The sequence below is a fragment of the Tachysurus vachellii genome, chromosome 3 (assembly GCF_030014155.1).
Source record: "Tachysurus vachellii isolate PV-2020 chromosome 3, HZAU_Pvac_v1, whole genome shotgun sequence".
NCBI classification, from domain to species: Eukaryota; Metazoa; Chordata; class Actinopteri; order Siluriformes; family Bagridae; genus Tachysurus; species Tachysurus vachellii.
This window is the reverse complement of record NC_083462.1, coordinates 15843036-15866450: the sequence shown is the minus strand read 5'-3', so window position 1 is coordinate 15866450 and position 23415 is coordinate 15843036. Positions and strand designations below refer to the sequence as shown.

Genomic DNA, 23415 nt, shown 5'->3' with positions numbered 1-23415 from the left:
CAAAGATGACACAAGTAAACACAACATGCAGTTTTTAAATAAAGGTTTTTATTATTAAGGGAAAATCCAAACCCACATGGTCCTGTGTGAAAAAGTATTTGCCCCTAATCCTAATAACTGGTTGGTCCTCCCTTAGCAGCAAGAACTGCAATCAAGTGTTAGTGATAACTTGCAGTGAGTCTGTTACAGCGCTGTGGAGGAATTTTGGTCCACTCATATTTACAGAATTGGTGTAATTCAGCCACATTGGTGTGTTTTTGAGCATGAACCGCCTTTTTAAGGTCCTGCCACAGCATCTCAATAGGATTCAGGTCAGGACTTTGACTCGGCCACTCCAAAGTCTTCATTTTGTTTTTCTTCAGCTATTCAGAGGTAGATGGTGTGTTATGGATCATTGTCCTGCTGCAGAACCCAAGTTCGCTTCAGCTCGAGGTCAGGAACAGATGGCCGCACTTTGTCCTTCAGGATTTTTTGGTAGACAGCAGAATTCATGGTTTTATTTATCACAGCAAGTCTTCCAGGTCCTGAAGCAGCAAAACAGCCTCAGACCATCACACTACTGTTACTTTTACACCAGATGTAATGGGAGACACACCTTCCAAGTGTTTAACTTTTGTCTCGTCAGTCCACAGAGTATTTCCCCAAAAGTCCTGGGGATCATCAAGATGTTTTCTGGCAAATCTGAGACTCGCTATATGTTCTTTTTGCTCTGCAGTGGGTTTTAGTCTTGTAACTCTGCCATGCAGGCCAATTATGCCCAGTCTCTTTCTTATGGTGGAGTCATGAACACTGACCTTAACTGAGGCAAGTGAGGCCTGCAGTTCTTTGGATGTTGTTGTGGGGTCTTTTGTGAGATCTTGGATGAGCCGTCGCTGCTCTTGGGGTAATTTTGGTCGGCCGGCGACTCCTGTGAAGGTTCACCACTTTTCCACATTTTCCCCATGTGTGTATAACGGCTTTCACTGTGGTTCACTGGAGTCCCAAAGCTTTAGAAATGGCTTTATAACCTTTTCCAGACTGACAGATCTCAATTACTTTCTCTCATTTGTTCCTGCATGTCTTTGGATCTCAGCATGATGTGTAGCTTTTGAGGATTATTTGGTCTACTTCACTTTGTCACTCAGGTCTTATTTAAGTGATTTAATGATAGTGAACAGGTGTGGCAGTAATCAGGCCTGGGTCTGGCTAGAGAAACTAAACTCAGGTGTGATAAACCACCTGAAACATTAAAGTGTGACAAAAAAAATCAGGAGGTGGCCAACACGTTTTCACACCACTGTAGAATGCACACACTTACTGTTAATATATTAATATATTTTAGATTTGTTTTTTCTTTAGACAAAGTACGTCTAAAATCACCAAATAAATAATTTTTACTTTGTTATTGAAGTATTATTTAAAGATGCACTGCCACACGTATTTCATTACTTTTATGGTAATGTCTGAAGTTTACCATGGACTCTAACATTTTTTGTGGAAAAAATGCCTTGGTTACCTTGTTTCAAGCCATTCTAGTGTGGTATAGAAAGCCTGCAGGAAGACTCAGCTCGATTTGTGCCAGTTCTCATTAATATTCAATGAGCTATGCTGCTTGGCTCTGATTGGCTAACTGCTAGGATACGAGAGCATGACTATTCATTCACCCAGCGCAATAAGTAGCCTAGGCTAGAGGAACTTTGTTTACAATCACCTGGAATTGCGGCAGAATGGCTTCTTCAGGTATATTGCCATATATATATGACCCTGAATCTGAAGAGATAGAAGCACCAGAAGAACCACAACCAGCTCGTTTAGCCATGGATGTATCTGAATGGTAATTTAACCATTCAAGTAAACCATCAAGCATTTTGAAACGTAATAAAATGTATTCGTGGCAATTGTCTTCTGACATTTTCACTTTTAAACCATTACACCATTGACTACTGGCCAAATGTGTGTAGATGACAAAAAGGGCGATGCCTGCATTTTCTTCAGAGTGCTGCTGCATAAAGTTTCATTCACATGAATGGGCCTTCCGTGGTCTGTTAAATCTATATAATTAGGCTATATAATTATTATAAAAATAATTATTACCAATTTACAATTATCCCTTACATAAGCAGCCAAATTTATACCAATGTATTAGCCTAATAAGTATTGGCTCACAAAAAACCTGACCTACCTTTTAGCTACACAAATTCTGTGGTCGCGGTCTCAAGTGGGAGAGCTCATGAATAGTAATGAGCTCGATCAATTCCACGTCACACTGAGCAGCTTTTCTAATTGACCTGATTTCTCCGCTGATTTCAGTGGCTAGAGCTGACAGGGGAGGTACTGTAGCAGTTCATTTTCACATTCCCGACACAACACAAACACATACAGGGAGTGCAGAATTATTAGGGAAGTTGTATTTTTGAGGATTAATTTTATTATTGAACAACAACCATGTTCTCAATGAACCCAAAAAACTCATTAATAGCAAAGCTGAATATTTTTGGAAGTAGTTTTTAGTTTGTTTGTAGTTTTAGCTATTTTAGGAGGATATCTGTGTGTGCAGGTGACTATTACTGTGCATAATTATTAGGCAACTTAACAAAAAACAAATATATACCCATTTCAATTATTTATTTTCACCAGTGAAACCAATATTACATCTCAACATTCACTAATATACATTTCTGACATTCAAAAACAAAACAAAAACAAATCAGTGACCAATATAGCCACCTTTCTTTGCAAGGACACTCAAAAGCCTGCCATCCATGGATTCTGTCAGTGTTTTGATCTGTTCACCGTCAACATTGCGTGCAGCAGCAACCACAGCCTCCCAGACACTCTTCAGAGAGGTGTACTGTTTTCCCTCCTTGTAAATCTCACATTTGATGATGGACCACAGGTTCTCTATGGGGTTCAGATCAGGTGAACAAGGAGGCCATGTCATTAGTTTTTCTTCTTTTAGACCCTTTCTTGCCAGCCACGCTGTGGAGTACTTGGACGCGTGTGATGGAGCATTGTCCTGCATGAAAATCATGTTTTTCTTGAAGGATGCAGACTTCTTCCTGTACCACTGCTTGAAGAAGGTGTCTTCCAGAAACTGGCAGTAGGACTGGGAGTTGAGCTTGACCCCATCCTCAACCCGAAAAGGCCCCACAAGCTCATCTTTGATGATACCAGCCCAAACCAGTACTCCACCTCCACCTTGCTGGCGTCTCAGTCGGACTGGAGCTCTCTGCCCTTTACCGATCCAGCCACGAGCCCATCCATCTGGCCCATCAAGACTCACTCTCATTTCATCAGTCCATAAAACCTTAGAAAAATCAGTCTTCAGATATTTCTTGGCCCAGTCTTGACGTTTCAGCTTGTGTGTCTTGTTCAGTGGTGGTCGTCTTTCTTACCTTGGCCATGTCTCTGAGTATTGCACACCTTGTGCTTTTGGGCACTCCAGTGATGTTGCAGCTCTGAAATATGGCAAAACTGGTGGCAAGTGGCATCTTGGCAGCTGCACGCTTGACTTTTCTCAGTTCATGGGCAGTTATTTTGCGCCTTGGTTTTTCCACACGCTTCTTGCGACCCTGTTGACTATTTTGAATGAAACGCTTGATTGTTCGATGATCACGCTTCAGAAGCTTGGCAATTTTAAGAGTGCTGCATCCCTCTGCAAGATATCTCACTATTTTTGACTTTTCGGAGCCTGTCAAGTCCTTCTTTTGACCCATTTTGCCAAAGGAAAGGAAGTTGCCTAATAATTATGCACACCTGATATAGGGTGTAGATGTCATTAGACCACACCCCTTCTCATTACAGAGATGCACATCACCTAATATGCTTAATTGGTTGTAGGCTTTCGAGCCTATACAGCTTGGAGTAAGACAACATGCATAAAGAGGATGATGTGGTCAAAATACTCATTTGCCTAATAATTCTGCACTCCCTGTATGGACCTAACACATATCAAAAAATACAAGTAAAAACGGTTTTGTGTGGAAGGGCACATTTAATTACAATAAGTTCTGTTGGTTCATGTTCCATGTCGATCAGCACATTGAGCTGGATACTGTGCTTTTAACCCAGAATCTGTTTACCATATATGTGATTTAAGGGTGTTGTGGTGTTATATGTGTTATATGTGTTATATGTGCATAAAGTGAGACTCAATTTAAATATTTGGTATTGATCAATAGTCATTGTGTAAATCTGTGTTTATTGACGTGATAAATACCAGTTTTATTGTGTATAAATGCTGCTCTTATGTACAAACCTTTACTGTTTTAAAACTTTGTGTTTGTTGATTATGATATGAGTTATAGATAGTTAATAATTATGAGTTATTAATAATAATCAATAGATGAGTTAATAATTATGAATCTGGGTATAAATAATTATGACTTAAGTGTGTTTTCCTTCATACAGATCAGAAGTGCAGATTTAACTCTGAGAGGAAAAAGAAAACGCAGTCTGATGATTTCACACACACTCGGCAAACAGGTTTTTGTTCTCTTTAATCACTATAGATACATACTGTATATAATATATATAATACACACACTATATATACTGTGTGTGTGTATATATATATAATATATATATACATACAGCAAAAAGCTGTATGTATATATGTGTGTGTGTGTGTGTGTGTGTGTGTGTGTGTGTATATATATATATATATATATATATATATATATATATATATATATATATATATATATATATATATATATACAGCTTTTTACTGTCTCTTTAAATTTGTCTCTATATATATATATAAATGTCTCTATATATACTGTGTGTGTATATATATATATATATATATATATATATATATATATATATATATATATATATATATATACAGCTTTTTACTGTCTCTATTTAAATTTGTTTTGTGTTTGTTTATTTTCATAATTATACAAACAGATGAAAACAACAAAAGTAATTTATTATAGAATTATAGAGCATTAGTAATAAAACTTAATTTACAGTTTATTATTGTTATTATTATTATTAAATGTTGCTGCTGTTTATATTTTATAAATGTGTAAATTTATTTCCATGTTCTCTTCCTTTAATATGTTCTATTTAATTATTGTTCTAATTTTTATTCTTATCTCATTTTTATCTAATTCATTTTTTTATCTTTTTTTAACCATTGATCTGATTGCTGCTTGTGAACGGAACTTGCAGTGATGCTTAAGGTAAGAACACAAACTGTACGCATTTTAAACTGTTCTGGGGAATTTAAATATTACAGAAACCATCAGAGCCCCAACAGCATTCCTCTGATAAATAAGGACAAAATATTATTTGTCAGCTTAAACACATGTTTTAATCAGGAATCTTTACAACTTAATTACATTCTTGATTAAAGTAAGCTATTATTATTTTTAAAATCTACACTGAGCATTGCTGGACTCCTTGTAGGTCTTAGGCTCCTCCCAGACAGTTAGTTTTAAACTCCGCCCACACATATTCTTTTGCTTAACCTCCACATCTTCATTCCATTTGTTGTTTGTGCTCAGTGGAAAGTATACGCATGTGTTTTTTATTGTTTTACTATATTTATATAGTATATATACACTATACCCTCTAGATTGCATTTATCTTTTCTTAGATTTAAATTGTACTTTTTGAGTGCATGCTGTTAAGAATCTTCACACACAGCTTTGACCTCATCAATACTTCTGAAAGAATCTGAGCTCCTCCATCGTGTTTTAATGACAATATTAATTGAGTAATCCAATAATGACGTTTGTCCTTCGGTGTTGTAATGTTTGTGTTTAAACTCTGGCGTGGGTGTGGCAGCATTCAGTCAGTGAAGGAGAACTGCGAGAAAACCGTATCACACTGAGCTCCACCTCAGGCAGGTCGCAGGCTCTGAGTGTGGAGGACAGTCAGCTGTGTTGCCCTAACACTGAGGATGCTACACACAGTGAGCTTCAGGATAAAGAAGAGAAGGGAAGTGAATCAGATGAAGTGATAATTAAGGATTTTAGCAACTCCATGATTTCCTTTTGGAGTTTCAGAGCTAAAGCCCTGCTGCAGCTCAACATGGTGAGATCTTTATTAAAGGCTGAGTTGCATGACATCATGCTCTACTAACACACTTAACACTGCTGTGCTGAGTTTGTGTTAGAATTGTAGGTGACCGTATAAAGGGCTATGACACCCCTGTAGGAAGCATGCTTGCTTTTTCAATTTCAATTCAATTTAATTTATTTGTATAGTGCTTTTATCAGTTCACATTGTCTCAAAGCAGCTTTACAGAAGTAATAATAAGTTTATTTTATATAGCGCCTTTCAACAACCTCGAGGACGCTTTACATGATGTGATATACAATCAAACAGAATTAAGGAGGTTTAGTAAACATCACTATACGTATACAAAACATACACATACACCATATAAAAGGAATCAAAACATCGAAACATCCCAATCAACAAACATGTACATTAGAGCAACAAACATTCTAGTAGAAAATACAGATGGTACATACAATACAGAAGAGACAAATAAAGAGCACAAATGACACAAATTAAATAACAGGAAGTGAAAAGATAAGTTTTCAGATTAGTTTTGAAATCCTGTAAAGACGCCAGGTCTCGAATGCTCCTGGGGAGAGAATTCCAGAGGCTGGGAGCCGCAATACCGAAGGCATTTCATCCTATAACGAGGAACCTCTAATAAATTAGAGTCAGAGGACCTAAGTGCACGGGCAGGGGTATATGTGTGAATGGGATCTGTGATATATTGTGGACAGGAGCGATGGAGAGCTTTAAATGTAGTGAGGAGAACTTTATATTGAATGCGGAAACTAATTGGGAGCCAGTGTAATCTGTATAAGATGGCGGTTATGTGGGAGGATTTCTTTGTGTGTGTTAGCACTCTTGCTGCTGAATTCTGGATATATTGGAGTTTCTTTAAGGAAGTTGATGGTAAACCATAAAAAATGCATTACAGTAATCTAGACAGGAGGTAATGAAAGCATGAACAAGGGTCTCGGCATCATTGATATTTAAACATGGGAGTAATCGGGCAATATTTCGTAGATGAAAGAAGGCAGATTTCGTGAGAGATGAGATGTGAGAGGAGAAAGACAAAGAAGAATCAAACACTATGCCCAGGTTTACATGACAGCCAGTGATATTAATTAGATCAATATTAAGAGATGAAGTACATTTAGGAGGGCCAACTAAGAGCAGATCTGTTTTATCTGTATTTAGTTTGAGGAAGTTCTTGGTCATCCATATGTTTATTTCATTGACAAGGAGTTATAAGGTCTATGGGAAAGGGATCAGTGTGTTTAAAGCTCATGTATAGCTGTCTGTCATCCGCATATAAGTGATAACTAAGCCCATGACGACGGTTAATGTGACCTAATGGAAGCATGTAAATAATAAAAAGTAAAGGCCCAAGAACAGATCCCTGAGGAACACCATATGTGACTGAAGCAATAGTCGACTTTGCCTGTTTTATAGATATGTAGTATTGACGATCAGATGGGTATGAAATAAACCATGACAAAATGCCCAGAGCAGATAGTTGTGAGATGAGAATGGAGTGAGATATAGTGTCAAATGCCAAAGAGATGTCAAGAAGAATCAAGAAACAAACCGAACCACGATCAACAGCCATGAGTAAATCATTAACCACCCCAAGTAATGCTGTCTCAGTACTGTGATGAGAGCGAAAACCAGATTGAAAAGTTACATAAAAGCTGTGCTGTGACAAGAAGTTGTGAAGTTGAGCAGCAACGACTTTTTCAAGGAGCTTTGAAAGGAATGGGAGATGGGAAATAATTAGTCAGTACAGAGGGGCCCAGGTCTGGTTTCTTTAGAATAGGGGTTACTGATGCAGATTTTAATTCTTGTGGAACAAAACCTGAGCTGAGTAGCTGTGAGATTAAATTTGATATAGGACCGGAAATAACAGAGGTGCATTTTTTAAGTAAGTTTGTAGGGGCTGGATCCAGATGACACGTGGAAGGATTAGTCAAGTCAAGAAGCTTTTATTGTCATTACAACCATATATAGCTGTTACAGTACACAGTGACATGAGACAACGTTTCTCCAGGATCAGGGTGTTACATAAAACAAAGACAGAGCTATAAGGACTTAGTAAGTTAGTCCTAGATACATAAAGTGCATCTGTGCAACCTGGTGTAAACAGTGCAGTACAAGACATACAAGACAGACAATACAGTACAGGACAAAAGACAGCGTAGACAAAAAGTTTCAAGACAATACAAAAAGTACAAAAAATACAATATATATATATATATATATATATATATATATATATATATATATATATATATATATATATAGTGTATATATATATTATATATTATTATATAGTGTATATATATTAATATATATACTATTGATTTTATTTTGAAAAGATTGCAAAAATAACTCCCAGTGCTCTGCTGAGCTACTGATGTCAGGTGGAGGTGGATGGGTGAGTTTCTTAACTATGGAACACAGTGTTTTAGGCCGAGATGTAGCCGTATTAATAAGGCCAGAGTAATAGGTTGTAGGAGCAGTCTGTAGAGCAGTCTGTAGAGCAGATTCTGTAGGGCAGGGTGACCACTGGGAGACGAGACTCCAACCAGGGGTAGAACATCAGGATTGACGAAGTAGCTCCGTAAAATGATATGATCAGGCTAAGAACTCGGAACACTGGGAGTGGCATATAGAGAGAGAGAGCAAGAGAGATAGATAGAGAGAGAGAATTGTAATTTTTCATGCTGAAATGTGAAAATACTGTACACTTCTCTTTTTCTTCACCCTTTACTTGTTGCTCTACATTATAGAGGCATTATAGATTACATAGATTCCAAGACTACATTATAGATTTTTGATGCACAGTCATGCGTTTTAAATGGATTTTATTTTCAGATTAAACTTTAACTTATGATAAGTTCAGAAATAAAATCAAAAGGTACTTTGTTTCATTTCCTTATCAACACTAATGATTGAATTCATTGTTATTTCTATAAGTTTTAATAGTAGACATTGTTACAAAGCAGATTTACAGAAAAATATAAATTCACAATAAAAATGTTAAATGTAAATTTAACCATAATGAGTGAGCCAGAGGTGACAATGATAAAGAAAAAACTCCCTGAGAGGATATGAGAGAGAACATTCAGCCTTTATTATTGCCACACATACATTACAGCACAGTGGAAATCTTTCTTTGCTTTTCACAGATTTTTTTTTGGAGGTTGGTATCAGAGCACTGGGGCAGTGATTATGTAGCACCCCTGGTGCACAGAGGGTTAATGGCCTTGCTCAGGGCACCAACAGTGGAACCTTGGTTGTGGGTGACATCAGGGTGACACCAGAGAATGTGATTATAAACTTCTCTTCTAGAACTGTGGACTATATAATCAAAAGATGCAGTTGTATTACCAGGGGCTTCATTATATTTAAAACATGAAGTCTGTCATATTGATTTTCTCAACTGATTCCTGACGGGGACTCAAGAAAGAAACTGATCATATCAACTGCAGTCTAAAGTCATCTCAATGGTCTCTCAGAAGTTCTACCCACAGCACTTCCATGTATCTCCAGACTCCATGTGTAGCACCTTAGCAGCAACAAGAGCCTCCAAGTGATGAGACATAAGAGTTTAACCAGAAATAGAGCATCAGGTCTGGAACACTGGGAGCTCAGGATTAGCATGTGGGGAGAGGGGATGAGAGAGAGAGAGTGAGACATGGAAATATTTTAGGTGTTCAGACAGGGACTCTGGCAAGACTAGCTATGAAATCATAACTAAAAGTGAGAGTCAGAAGATGATACAGACATGAGGGCTTCCTGGGGATGTAAAGCGTCCCACCACTCCACAGTCTGCAAACCTGAGGGACTTGTGAGGGTGGTAAGGAGACAACATCCAGACATCCCAGTTCACCAAACACTCTATGCCAAGGAACCCTCCAGATCTGCTCCTTTACCTAAGAAAAGCTATTCATAAAAAGCTAAACTAAACAAATGTGTTTTTATCCTGGACTTAAACACTGAGACTGTGTCTGAGTCCCGAACACTAATTGGAACGCTGTAGTATAGAGAAATCCTAGTACAAGCACTTGTGTCTCTCCCAGTTAAGCAGGAGGAAGTTAGTAAGAATCTACTGTCCAATGTCCTTCACACACTCTTTAGACTTATTAATCATATTGATTTCTTCAATCTTGAACAATTGTATGATGAGGTACCATATTTAAGGAGAAAAGCTGTGGGCCTTAAACAGAACCTTATGGAAGTCACCATTTACACCTACAAACTGATAACTATCAGACAAATCAGACCTCAGCTATGAGAGGGCAATTCCCTTAAGACCAGCAACAATTTATTGTCTTATCAAGTAGTACAGGAGAGGAGCACATTATACAGCTTATCATCTGTATTAGCTAATGCAGAAAATCACATCATCTACAGCTCTTCATGAGAACTATTGTCATTCTCTCACTGACTCCACCCTACATGTGAATGACCACAACTTATTATGCTTATTATTATTATTTGTCATTACCTGACCACTAAACCATATGGAGGTTTTGTTTTGTAATACTACTGACCTTTAAGTCTTTATGCATGGTTATAAATCATTAATGTTTGTGGATCAGGATAAAGAGTGGCAAGGACATGGAGACCCCCGAGTGTCACAGTTGGAGGAGACACAGATGTGTGAGGATCCAAACAGGAATAAGGTCAGATAATCACATTTACATCTCTACGTGTGCTACATTTTATTCATTATGACAAAATCATGCATGATACATGTGATATATTAAGAACAATCGATCCAAAAGGTTGACGGTCACAGTATGGTCATGTGTGAAATGTTTTTCTTCATTAGTTTTCTTCAGAGAGAAATGCTAATTACAAGTTTATCTTCAAGAACTAGATTTGACTGGCTCTGATTTTTGCCAATAGTCCAATTCAGTGCAATTCAGTTTTATTTCACTTTTGGAAATACCACAAAGAATTATAGATTTATAGAAATATAGATTTAGATTTATCCCCAATGTGTTGAGCAGCTGTATACTACAGAGTCACACTGTGCTGTGTGTTGAAAGGACCTTTGGTATGGACATCATGATCATATGTATTTCATTAGTTTTAACTTTATGTCTATAGTTTCCAGGTGACGTTATCCACTCTATAATGAATGAGACTTAAGCATAATTTCTAGCAAGTGCAATCATCAGGTTATCCAACTGAGACCATACACAGCTTTGTTATGGTGTCCATGTACTCCCATCTATAGCAACCTCATGGCAAAGCCTAAGCTGTGCATGTAGAACCATCTTCAGCAGCAATAATTCTAATGATTGAGGCTTAGGAGGCTCAAGGAGATGTAGAGCATTAGAATGGGATCAGGTCTAGAGGGCAGCAGGATTAAGGATCACTGTCAGCTCATTAGATAATGGGAGTATTTTTTAGCTCATCATACAGGGAATGCATAGATTATTAGGTGTTATTTCTTGTAATGGGTCAAGAAGATGTACATGCAGAGACTCAAACAAAACTAGCTATGACATCATAATTTTGCCCCAGGCCTTCTTTTCAGACATCATTGTGTAACCTGAGTCAACACCTTATAGTCTGGGGTTCAATAGCTGTTAGGTTAAAGGATTTAGGTACATAGCCAGTGCTAAGTGAGTATTCTATAAACCTGATTCCAAAAAAGTTGGGTCATTACAAATCGTGAGTAAAAACAGAATGCAATGATGTGGAAGTTTCAAATGTCAATATTTTATTCAGAATACAACATAGCTGACATATCAAATGTTTACACTGAGAAAATTTATCATTTTAAGGGGAAAATAAGTTGATTTTAAATTTCATGGCATCAACACATCTCAAAACAGTTGGGACAAGGCCATGTTTCGCCCTGTGTGGCATCCCGTCTTCTTTTTATACCAGTCTGCAAACGTCTGGGGACTGAGGAGACAAGTCGCTCAAGTTTAGGAATAGGAATGTTGTTCCATTCTTGTCTAATACAGGCTTCTAGTTGCTCAACTGTCTTAGGTCACATTAACTTTGTCACATCTTCCTCTTTATGATGCGCCAAATGTTTTCTTTGGGTGAAAGCGCTGGACTGCAGGCTGACATTTCAGTACCTGGATCCTTCTTCTGCAGCCATGATGTTGTAATTGATGCAGCATGTGGTCTGGCATTGTCAAGTTGGAAAATGTAAGGTCTTCCCTGAAAGAGACGACGTCTGGATGAGAGCGCATGTTGTTCTAGAACTTGGATATACCTTTCAGCATTGATGGTGCCTTTCCAGATGTGTAAGCTGCCCATGCCACACACTCATGTAACCCCATACCATCAGAGATGCAGGCTTCTGAACTGAGTGCTGATAACAGCTTGGGTTGTCCTCGTCCTCTTTAGTCCGGATGACATGGCGTACAGTTTCCCAAAGAGAACTTCACATTTTGATTCATCTGACCACAGAACAGTTTTCCACTTTGCCACAGTCCATTTTAAATGAGCCTTGGGCCAGAGAAAACGCCTGAGCTTCTGGATCATGTTTACATACGGCTTCTTTTTTGACCTATAGAGTTTTAGCCGGCGACGGCGAATGGTGGTGGATTGTGTTCACCGACAATGTTTTCTGTAAGTTTTCCTGAGCCCATGTTGTGATTTCCATTACAGTAACATTCCTGTATGTGACGCAGTGCCGTCTAAGGGCCCGAAGATCACGACATCCAGTATGGTTTTCCGGCCTTGACCCTTACGCACAGAGATTGTTTCAGATTCTCTGAACCGTTGGATGATATTACGCACTGTAGATGATGAGAACTTCAAACTCTTTGCACTTTTTCTCTGAGAAACTCCTTTCTGATTTTGCTCCACTATTTTTTGCCGCAGCATTGGGGGAATTGTTGATCCTCTGCCCATGTTGACTTCTGAGGGACACTGCCACTCTGAGAGGCTCTTTTTATACCCAATCATGTTGCCAATTGACCATATAATTTGCAAATTGGTCCTCCGGCTGTTCCTTATATGTACATTTAACTTTTCCGGCCTCTTATTGCTACCTGTCCCAACTTTTTTGGAATGTGTAGCTCTCATGAAATCATTTCAAAATGTCTCACTTTCAACATTTGATATGTTATATTATAGATAGGTTTATGAGATTTGTAAATTATTGCATTCATTTTTTATTCACAATTTGTACAGTGTCCCAACTTTTTTGGAATCGGGTTTGTACATTCTGTAGTATTCCAGATTTATTGTATATAGGACTATCGTATAGGATAAAATAAAACTACTGTAAGATTTGAACACTTTATTATGTCAGCAACATATGTATGTGTAAGATAAGGACTATTCCTTGCACTTAGTGATTAGTCTGGTGGGATGTGTTGTGGTGTTATAGAGAAATCCATGCTGCATATCTTGGTTCATCTTGGAGAAAGTGGCTTCAACCCCAAAATCAGAGTATCCCAGTCCCTCAGGTTTCCAAGTCAAACTATAAAATGTTTAGGGATTTAATGCACAGTGATGTGAAATATGCTGAAAACTGTCTTTTTTGAACATGCAGTTCTCATGAATATTATTAGCGATATATCTCTAAACAAAACCTCTGGCCTTACGTACAAAAATATTTACAACCCTAACTGACCTTCCTTTGAAAGCAATAATAAAGAAAAAGAAAATTTTGGATCAGGAGAAATCTACAGATTGAGCAGAATTAAGAGTCTTTTTTATAGCTAGTGATTGTTATACCAGGGTGGCTAAAATTGTTGAAACCAGTAAATTGATTAGAGTTTGGAATTGATACAAACAGGATAACGAACAGTAAGTTTATATGACTGAAAAATTTTTATTCTTTACTAGCTTACTTCCTGTTTGATGTATATTTTAAAGCTAATTCTAGGATGCAATGTAGTAACAAGAAAGTCTAGATTTAACATTGGTGGCATTCCTGTTAATGCCATTGAATTATGTTTTACTTCATTTAAATTAAATATATAATTGAATCACTAGATTTTTAAAACTGATGAGTTTAATTCTGAAGCGTTTCTTGATTTGCAGACTTCACAGAGCATTTCCCAGTTCCAGAACAACATAGCAGAGCTTGGATATGAAAAGGGACTGAAGTCTGATTGTGATCTAGCCCAGATCAGACACAATGTTTATCACATGAGCACTGTGGAGGGATCTGACCAATACAAGTTAAAAGAAGAAATTGTGCTGAATCAGGATGGACAGTCTTCGGAAGACGAAGTGGAGGAGGACTGTGCAGAAAGTGAGAATCACTCCATCCTTCCATCGTCTGTTCTAGATAAGGCCGGTGTCATTGCTGAACATTTTATTGCTAACACTCGCCGCAGTAGTGCAGCACCAGATGAGCTTCGGTCTCCTCACCGAATTCAGCAGGAAGTAACATCAAGCAAAAATGAGGCTGTTAATTCTGCCCTCCTGTCCCCAAGAGAGGAGATGGTGTCTGGATCAGATCGACATGTTTGTAGAAGGAGAGATTCGACTCTGTCTAAACAGGAACAGCTGCTGATTGATAAGGTCAGGCACTACTATGAGAATGCTGAAGAGAATGATGCAGGTTTCAGCTTAAAGCGAAGAGAGAGTCTGACGTACATCCCGAGTGGGTTAGTGCGCACTTCTGTCAGCCACTTTAACAAAATCCCTCACACTGAACAGATTAAACCTTCAAACACAGAAACGTCGTTATTGACTTCATCATCTGCAAGTTCTGACATCACCACAAAACCTGATAAACACAAAGATCTGTTCAGCACAGAGGTTGATGGCTCCATGTGTCTCAAATCAGAAGAGGAATTTTTCCGTTCATCAGCTGAAATGATTAAGGTTTGGCAGAAAATGGAGAAAGAGGTCACAAGCTCTCTGAGAGAAAATAAGTCCAGAGATATTTCACGATTCAGAGAAACGTGTTCACTTTCCCAAAGTTTCAGTACAAACAGAGAAGGTCAAGTTAAAGAACAACTGAATACTGCTGAAGATCTCAGCACTATTACAGAAGAATCACCAGTCAAGGTGAAACACTGCTATACCTATTATACCTTAATATTATACACAATAAATGTGTGTGTTTTACACTTGATTTTCAAAGACTTTTCTGAATTAACTGAAAAAAATACAATTATTTTGTCTTAATTAAGGGTAAAGAAGATGAAAAGGAAAACCAGACAAGAGATGTACATGTCTTAAGCCTGACAGAGAAGTTCAACCAGCACTTACAGAGCAGAGAAACGATTAATCAGTCCATGAAACAGACCTCAGAGACGACCATATATAAAGATCATCAAATAAATATACCATCGAAAACAGATGAAGAGACCAAAAAAAGCCTCAAAGGTGAGAGTTTCATATTATAATAATATCATAACATTATAATGCAATCAAGTATATATGTTGAGAGGACAGGACTGTTGTGGATACATGTGAACTTTGATGAAAATCTATTACTGTATAATGTAATTATTAACCTTGTTTATGACCTCAGAAGTGACCCTGTCACTGTGACCTCTGGTGAACATGTGGTATTACAGTACACTGTACTTCTCAAAATAAGTGCAAAACAAACCTTTGTAGGAATACCAGGGAAGTAAGTATACACACCCCTGAACCTTGTTGAAGCATCTTTTCATAAAACCACTCAGTCTTTTAGGGTAAAAGTGTAACTGCATTTATATGAGGTCTGGGTCATTGTCACTACTGGACACCTGAACATTTTGCACTAAAATCAAATTGTATTTGCAGTTCATGATTCTCTTCAGCTTGAAAAGCAGAATTAAAGCACAGTGCTACCACCACCATGCTGCACCATGGGGACGGGGCTCTTTTGTTCATGTGCTATTTTTACACCAAACAATTCTTTTGGAATGATGTAATTATTAAACATTTTGGAGTTTGGCGTCTCATCAAACCAGAACACATTTTGGCACATGCTTTGGGGTGATTTAGTTGAGCTTGATGTTTCTTTTGTGAGAAACGGCTTCCCAGTCATGTGAAAAATACAGGAGATAGCAGCTGCTGTATCTGTAATGCTGCTATAGCTCTCTTGGCAGTCTCCATGGTAAGGTTCTTTGGAGAGTTCTCTTCGTATGGTGCTTTGAGAGTGGGGAGAGTTCTGACAGGAAATATCTTCTCCTTCAGGAATTGCCACCTTATTGTGAGGGTCTTGTATGCCTCACTGATCCTAATAGCTATGTTCTAGACTTCGTAAGAAACTGGTCCTATTTGAGAGCAATTCATAGATACTAATGAAAAAAAGAGAAGAGCCCACTCTTTCGAAACCTGTGGTATTTTGTTATTAGATTTCTGTGCTAATCAAGTTTTGTCCATATTGCATTCCAGGATCAAACATAAGTATCTTAGTGCCTGGCCTACTGGGGTGAATGAAATTTTCCCTGAGATGTCTTACCTGACAAACCTTTTCAACACTGCATAGCAGATTGGAGTTGTGGTACCTGTCTTTTAGAGGGTTTGTTCCAGCTCACTCCTTAGCAATGTGGATTATTTCCTGACTGGGGAAGCCAGGGCTGCTAGGGACTGGGGATTTGCTGTCACAGATTTTATTTATAATTTTCTAGACAGAAGCTCTAGATGCAGACAGAGAACAGAGGATGACCGGTGCGTCTGCTTCATTGCTCTCAGGATTGCATCTTTGTTATTTGCAGATGATGTGGTTATGTTTGCTTTATTGAGCAGTGGCCTTCAACATCTTTTTACATCTTTCCTGTAGCCTTGGTTCTCAAGGGTGGGTTGTTTCCTTCATGTTGGGAATAAGATATTGCTTCTAGCAAAAGATATTATCTTGGAATTTGTGAATCCTAAAGAGGAGCTAGGTAATTGGCTAGGGAGAGGGAATGCTGGGCATCTCTGTATTGACTGATGCCCCTGTGACCTAGACCCAGATAAGTAGAAGAAAATGGATGGATGGATAATTGATCAATTTTTATCACAAAAACCTTTTTATAGGTGTGTAGACATTCAATATGTGTATATGTATGTGTGTATCTGATATAGGTGCATTTTTGTATCTACTATGTACATCATAAATCTTGGCTTTGCAACATAGAGATCGGTGTTTGGATAATGTGACGTAATATTTGAGTTAATAATATCTATCATTTTCACAGCTTCCCTTCAAATTCATAAAATTGTACTTGGTAATCTTAAAATGGTACTATTATAAGGTCATTTGTCAAGAGAGTGTATTTGAAATCTTTCTATTAGAAAGGTTTTGTCAGACTATTTTTACATTACATATATATCCATTATCACAAAACAGAACTTTAAAATATAGTAATTTAAACTAATTTAAACATTTTGATTGTCAGTCATTTAAAATGGAATATGACAGCAAAGTGTCAGTGACGTCATTCGGATTGGTAGAAGGTTCTGTTCAGCAAGAAAAAAAGGAAACGTGGTCATTAAAAGATTATGTAAAACAGAAGAAGATAAAATTGCTGTTAATACCTAGACTGTTAATATCTACACTGGAACACACAGACATAGAGGAGCACACAGAATTAAATCATTGGAGAGCTACCCTGTATCTTCTGTTTTATTTGCACCGTTAACAAACAAATGAACCATTAGCATTACATTATGTAAAAAAACAAATACAGTCTAATTACCAAATACTACAGTGGTTTTCAACAGTGCACTTACATGTGAACCTGAAAAGCCTTTAGGTTTATCAAATAAAGGGATAACACCACAGTTTAAAGCAGCTGCTCATAGTAGGAAGAGCAGGAATACTACTTTTAGACCTTGAAGACAGTAAAACATTAGTTTGACTTCTAGAGATGATGTAATAACTACACTCTGTGCCTGATGTTGATTAAACTGTTTTAATTTTATTTTACAGGAAAACCAAACCTGGCACTCTCACTGACAGCATGTGTTCAGACAACACAAGACGTACGACCTACTCATTCTTTCTCCTCCAGTAATGTGACAGTTTTATCACCAGAACCTTCACACTTGAAAAGTCCCATGCCAGTTGAGGGTTTTCCTTGGCCGAATGTAAGCAAGCTGCGTTCCATATACACTTCTCTGGAGTGCGCTCCTCTCACATCATCCACTTCTGGTGCAAACACACTCAGTCCAGGCTGCAGCATAGACAGCAAAACATCTCGGATTCAGCGCTCTGGATCTCTGGATCAGAAATTGGTTGGCTTTGGCTGGACTAATTTACAGAACATGAAGGGGAATAGTGATTACTGCATCTCAGCACAGGCAAAATTAACCAACAACAGGACCATTTCTGTGCTGGAAAAATTCAACACACACCCCAGCCAGTTACAAAATGCTGTCCAAAGCAAATCAGGAAACGGAAACAAAGAAAATAATACTGATAAACACAGTAATGCCACACAACAGGGTGTCGTCAGAAACCTCTGTGAAAAATTTCTTAATCTTAGTTAAGTGAACGGTAAACTGTGTATATACATGTAGAGTAAATTAGGAATTGCTGTGTAGGGAAGATGAAGGTGTTTGCCCTCACAATTACTTATATAAATATAACATAATCTAAAGCAGAGACACACAACAAATGTATGTTGTGTCACTGCATGGTCAAGCCTCTGAAACAGCTTCAGATCATTTGGTTCAGCTTCACACTGAAACTGTACTGAATCAATGGCAATTTTCTCTTCTAAAAATTAATCTTCAGTTCTATCTGAAAAACTAGTGTGCAGGCTTTAATTTAAGCCAAAGAGGAGGCAGACTTCATAGGTGACTAGAGACCCAGACGAGGTATTACACAGTCAGGTGTGACTCCTGCTTAACCCTTTGGGATAAAGTTTGACTATCCCTTATTCAAAAAGGTGTTGTGGAGGTGGAGAGCACTGTCTTAACACATCACTCAGTGTTCAGTTGACTTGAGATGTGATTTATGTCATTTTTTTTATCAAACCAATTATTGAGCCTTTGTACCCTATGGATGGAAGATGAGTATTCCTGTAAGAGACCACAACTATCTGCAGAGAAATGTTTCAAATGTAATGAATGAGAACCATTATCTTAACCCTAGGAGTGATTTGGGTTTGAGTCGAGAAAATACATGGGATTGGTCAACTGTAAACAAAATTGTGACAAGTTTGATTAGATTTTCTCATTTCTCTTTTTAGTCTTTAATTTCATTTTTCAAAGTAAATGTGGACTGAAATGGATTAAAAACATTAACCGTTAACCTTTAATTAATGCACTAACATGAGAGTTGAGATCATTTTAGGTTTTTAGTATAAAATATGTAAGGAATATTATTTTTAAATTTAAATTGGTTTTTATTTATATGATTTTGCAACTTATTTAACACTAAACTTTATCCTGTATAAAAATCTATGTAAATGTGTTTTTTCTTTATCTATAACAACCATGCCGTGGAATTTTCACCAAACATCTGATTGTAATTTATAGTAAACATTCCTTTACAGCATTTTATTCCAGTAATTAGTTCATTTTATCTAAACTGTAAATTGTAAAGATCACCTTTGTAATTCTCCTGAAGAAAAGCATTAAGTAAACCTTTAAAAAAATAAAAAGGTTGTTTTCTTTATATTCTGATTGCTATATAATAATTTCTGATATTTATTAAGATCTTGAAGATGATTGTGTTTTATGTAGACATTTTTATTAAAAATGCAAGATAAATAAGTGTGTAGTGTTTTCCTGTATTTTGTCTCTAAACATCATTAATGATGATCTGAGGAAATAAACCGTGTCCAGCAACAGGAGTCAGTAGTCTTACACACAATCAGGTTTGACTTCTGATACTAACACGTTTCAAATCAATTCTATTTGTATATTGCTTGTAACACACATTGTCTCAAAGCAGCTTTGTGGAATGTAAAAAAATAAAACAAACATTTCAAGGTGTAATAATAGAATTATATTTAAGTGAATAATTATATTTATCCCTAATGAGCAAGCATGATGCAATTTTTGTGGATTTGTGGAAGAAACCTTGAGAGGAACCAGACTCAGAAGGGAACCTCATCCTCATTTGGGTGATGCTGGAGAGTGGTATTATAAATAATTTCCTTTCTACAGTTGTATACAGTCACATGGATTTGTTTAACATCTTAGTTCATTACAGATTTAACACTAATTCCTCCGTTCTGAAACCTTTAACTGTACAATGAAGAAAATACAGCATATATCGAAAGTTTGAGGATAATATCCTCTCAATCAATACAAAACAAAGTCCTCACAGAGTTGGCATCTTCTCGTTTAAGGTATGAATTCTTCATGCAGAGGAATCCAACTGGGGCTGCCATAATCTTTATATGTATACAAGGAAGAGCAAATAGCAATTGATTCTAAAAAAATAACCAGTGTAGAGATGATAAAATTGGGGTTATATGATCATACTTTCTTGTCCTAGTGAGAACTCTGGCAGCTGCATTTTGGACTAACTGTAGTCCAAACCACCTACTAATGCATTACAATAGTCCAGTCTAGAGGTCATGAATGCATGAACTAGCTTCTCAGCATCAGATACAGACAGGATGTTTCTCAGCTTGGCAATATTTCTAAGGTGGAAGAAGGCTGTGTGTTTGTAATATGGGTGATATGATTTTCAGAATGCATCCCTCTGAATACAGGATTTTGGGGCGATCAGTAATATTTCTGTCTTTTATATCTTGCGCACTCGGTTAAACCAGCATGAAGTTGCCCCCCACCCAACACAAAACGTCAGCAAAATAGTCTCGTTCCTTTGTGCTCAGTTTGTGCTGCAAAAATTTTTGTTTGTGCTGCTTTGGTTTTTTAGATATTAAAAGAATAATTATAGGTAAATCTAGGTCACTCAGCCCCCCCACCTGCTCCAAATTTAACCAAAATAGTCTCGTTTGTACTGTTTCGGTTTTTATAATATTAAACATTTTATTATAGCCGATAACGTCATCAGCCCCCCACCTGCTCCAAATTCAACAAAAACGGTCTCATTCGTTTGTGCTTCGTTTGTGCTGGTTTGTGCCGGTGTTTTAATATTGAACATTATAGGTGGGTTATAAATGCTGGTATTACAATACTAGAGTAAAATAGATCATTTAGCTGGTCACACATTAGGATTCATGAGCAGTGATTATTTTATTTCAGGTTTGTCATTTGTTCAATCTCTCACCCTCATATTTCATGTTAGTAAAGATGTTTTAATAGAACGACAACTCAACTGTCAAGACTATTAAACAATTCAATAAAGAATTATCTTTACTTCCCTGGTCTCTCCTGACTTTTTATTTTATTTACAAGGATTATCTGCTACACTTCACTGCCACCACTAGGCACAAGTGTCAGTGTCAAAATCAGTGTCGAGTTCGTTGAGAAAAGATAGATACAAATCAAACTACAGAAGTCGTTACTAAATCAAATTTCCAGCCAATGTAAGTACAAAGTTTTAACACTGTCAATTACAACATTATTCGTTAACTTCAAGAATAGCACAACATACAATAGAGCTAAGATGTTTAATGTTTACTGAACAGAAAACTCATTGCTAATATAATACTGCTAATGAAGCTATGACATGCTAATTACAACTGCACATCTGACGCATGTTAGATTTTTTTAATACATTGTACATCTAGGGGTCAACATTACCATATTGGTCCTAATATAAGATATATTATGTGCAATGTGCACATTGCAAATTGCACATTTTCACGTCAACTCATTATCTATATCTTTATCTGTATAACTGTTCTGCAATTTCTGGAGTTTGCTCCTAGGAATTTCACTCACCAAGGCACATGTGCTGTGGTGATGTGACAATGAAAGTGACTTGACATGAAATATGTATTCAGACCAATATAGTAATGCATGAAAATAAGTTTAAAGTGTAGATGACATTTTTAAGTCAGGATTATTTAAGTGGGTAATTATATTTTGCTTATCCCAGATGCCCAAGAAATCAACAGTTGACAGGGATTCCATTTTCACCATCTTATGTTCAGGAAAAGATGCCATAGTCCAAAATGGCAATATAGCTACGCCTAATCAGAGTATCTGGACAGAGCTTAGTAAGCAGCTAGAAAACAAGATCACCGCAAAGGCTCTATACACCTTTACTAAATTAAACAGACACAACATCTGGACTGTTTTATGATTTACTCATGAAAGTGATCATGAAACAAGTGGCAGTAGTGATGATTTTGAGCCAGGGTCCCTTTCCCCCAGACCCAAAGATTCCTGGACTTTTGATCTTGAAGTTCCATTTCAGAAATGGATTGAATTCATGCCTGAAATAGTACAATGCAAAAACAAGTTCTCTAAAACAAAAAAGGGAATACACAATTTTGAAGCCTGGCATCTGGACATGTGATAAATCATCAAATTTGGCAAGAAGTGAAATGCTCCTGCACATTTGCCTTTAAAAGGTCTATCCATCAGTCACTGAGAAATACACTGAAATCAGAGGCAACTGTAAGGAGTGTCATGGCCACATTGTGACAGAGAGCCTGAAATAAATTGCCCAGTGGTGCTCAACAGTTTAATTAAAAAACACTGATGGTTCCCTTCACACTGGCTGTTCCAAGCAAGCAAAGCAAACAAGAGAGAAATGACGGAGTTAGGTGACAAGGATCCCATTTTGTCTCTGCAAATGTTAAAATACAGTGAACCTCACAGTGGCAGCATTAAAGACATTGGACTGAACAAATTTTTGTCACTATTGGAGTCGCACACAAATGTACATGTACAAATCCTTATCAAAGTTGTCTACTTACCCAGTTGTGAGTTTTGATGCAACTGGCTCAGTAGTGAGGAAACTACAGAGACCAATTGGCAAATCTGGCCATATATTTTTGTATCAGGGTGTTCTGGCAGTGGGACTGCTAGAAGAAAAAAAACACATCGCATAAAGGATTTCTTTGTGAGGTCAATGGCACAGCTTCTCATGTCACAGTCCATGGAGGATGCAAGAGAGCTACTATGCAATATTATTATTATGGCTCTCTGTGAAACAGAGGGAAATGACAGCTCTGGAGCCCCCAACATATCAAAAAGATGCAAGAAATTCCTGAAAGCTCGAATTGCAGAAGAGTGTGTCATCATTCCAGATATAGAGACCTGGAAAAAGTGGATCCATGTGAGCAAACACAGACAGACCTATGGCAGTGGGTGACAGACATATGTGAAGAGAGCAGGTCACTTGCCATAGATAACGGTGATCATGACAATATGCACTTCCTCCCTGAGATTATTCCAAATATAATCTGGCTGGCAAATTACTTGCCACTCTGGACAGGGGTAATGATTCCTCACTTCCAAGGCACCAGCCTTACAGCAAGTTCTGCCAATGTTGAAGCAATGTTCAAAAACATCAAACGCGGTCTTTTCAAGCATGAAAACTTGCCTATTCGGGTGGATCGATTTATTGCACAACTTCTGTTCTTCATTGTAGGCAACATTTGGACTTGTTTTGCAAAACAA

The 23415-nt window shown here is 37.4% G+C and overlaps 1 protein-coding gene across 1 annotated transcript in view; it reads left to right on the top strand.

Annotated features, from left to right (window-relative positions):
• Window positions 1-19584, top strand: part of LOC132842409 (pleckstrin homology domain-containing family G member 3) — a 36003-nt gene extending 16419 nt beyond the window's left edge. Inside the window, exons 12-17 of the mRNA XM_060865091.1 lie at window positions 4390-4478; window positions 5779-6027; window positions 10605-10688; window positions 14029-15006; window positions 15132-15327; window positions 17849-19584. Coding sequence (XP_060721074.1) covers window positions 4390-4478; window positions 5779-6027; window positions 10605-10688; window positions 14029-15006; window positions 15132-15327; window positions 17849-18408 — 2156 coding nt within the window. The 3' untranslated portion in view covers window positions 18409-19584. The remainder of the gene's footprint in view (window positions 1-4389; window positions 4479-5778; window positions 6028-10604; window positions 10689-14028; window positions 15007-15131; window positions 15328-17848) is intronic.
• Window positions 19585-23415: the final 3831 nt, after the last annotated feature.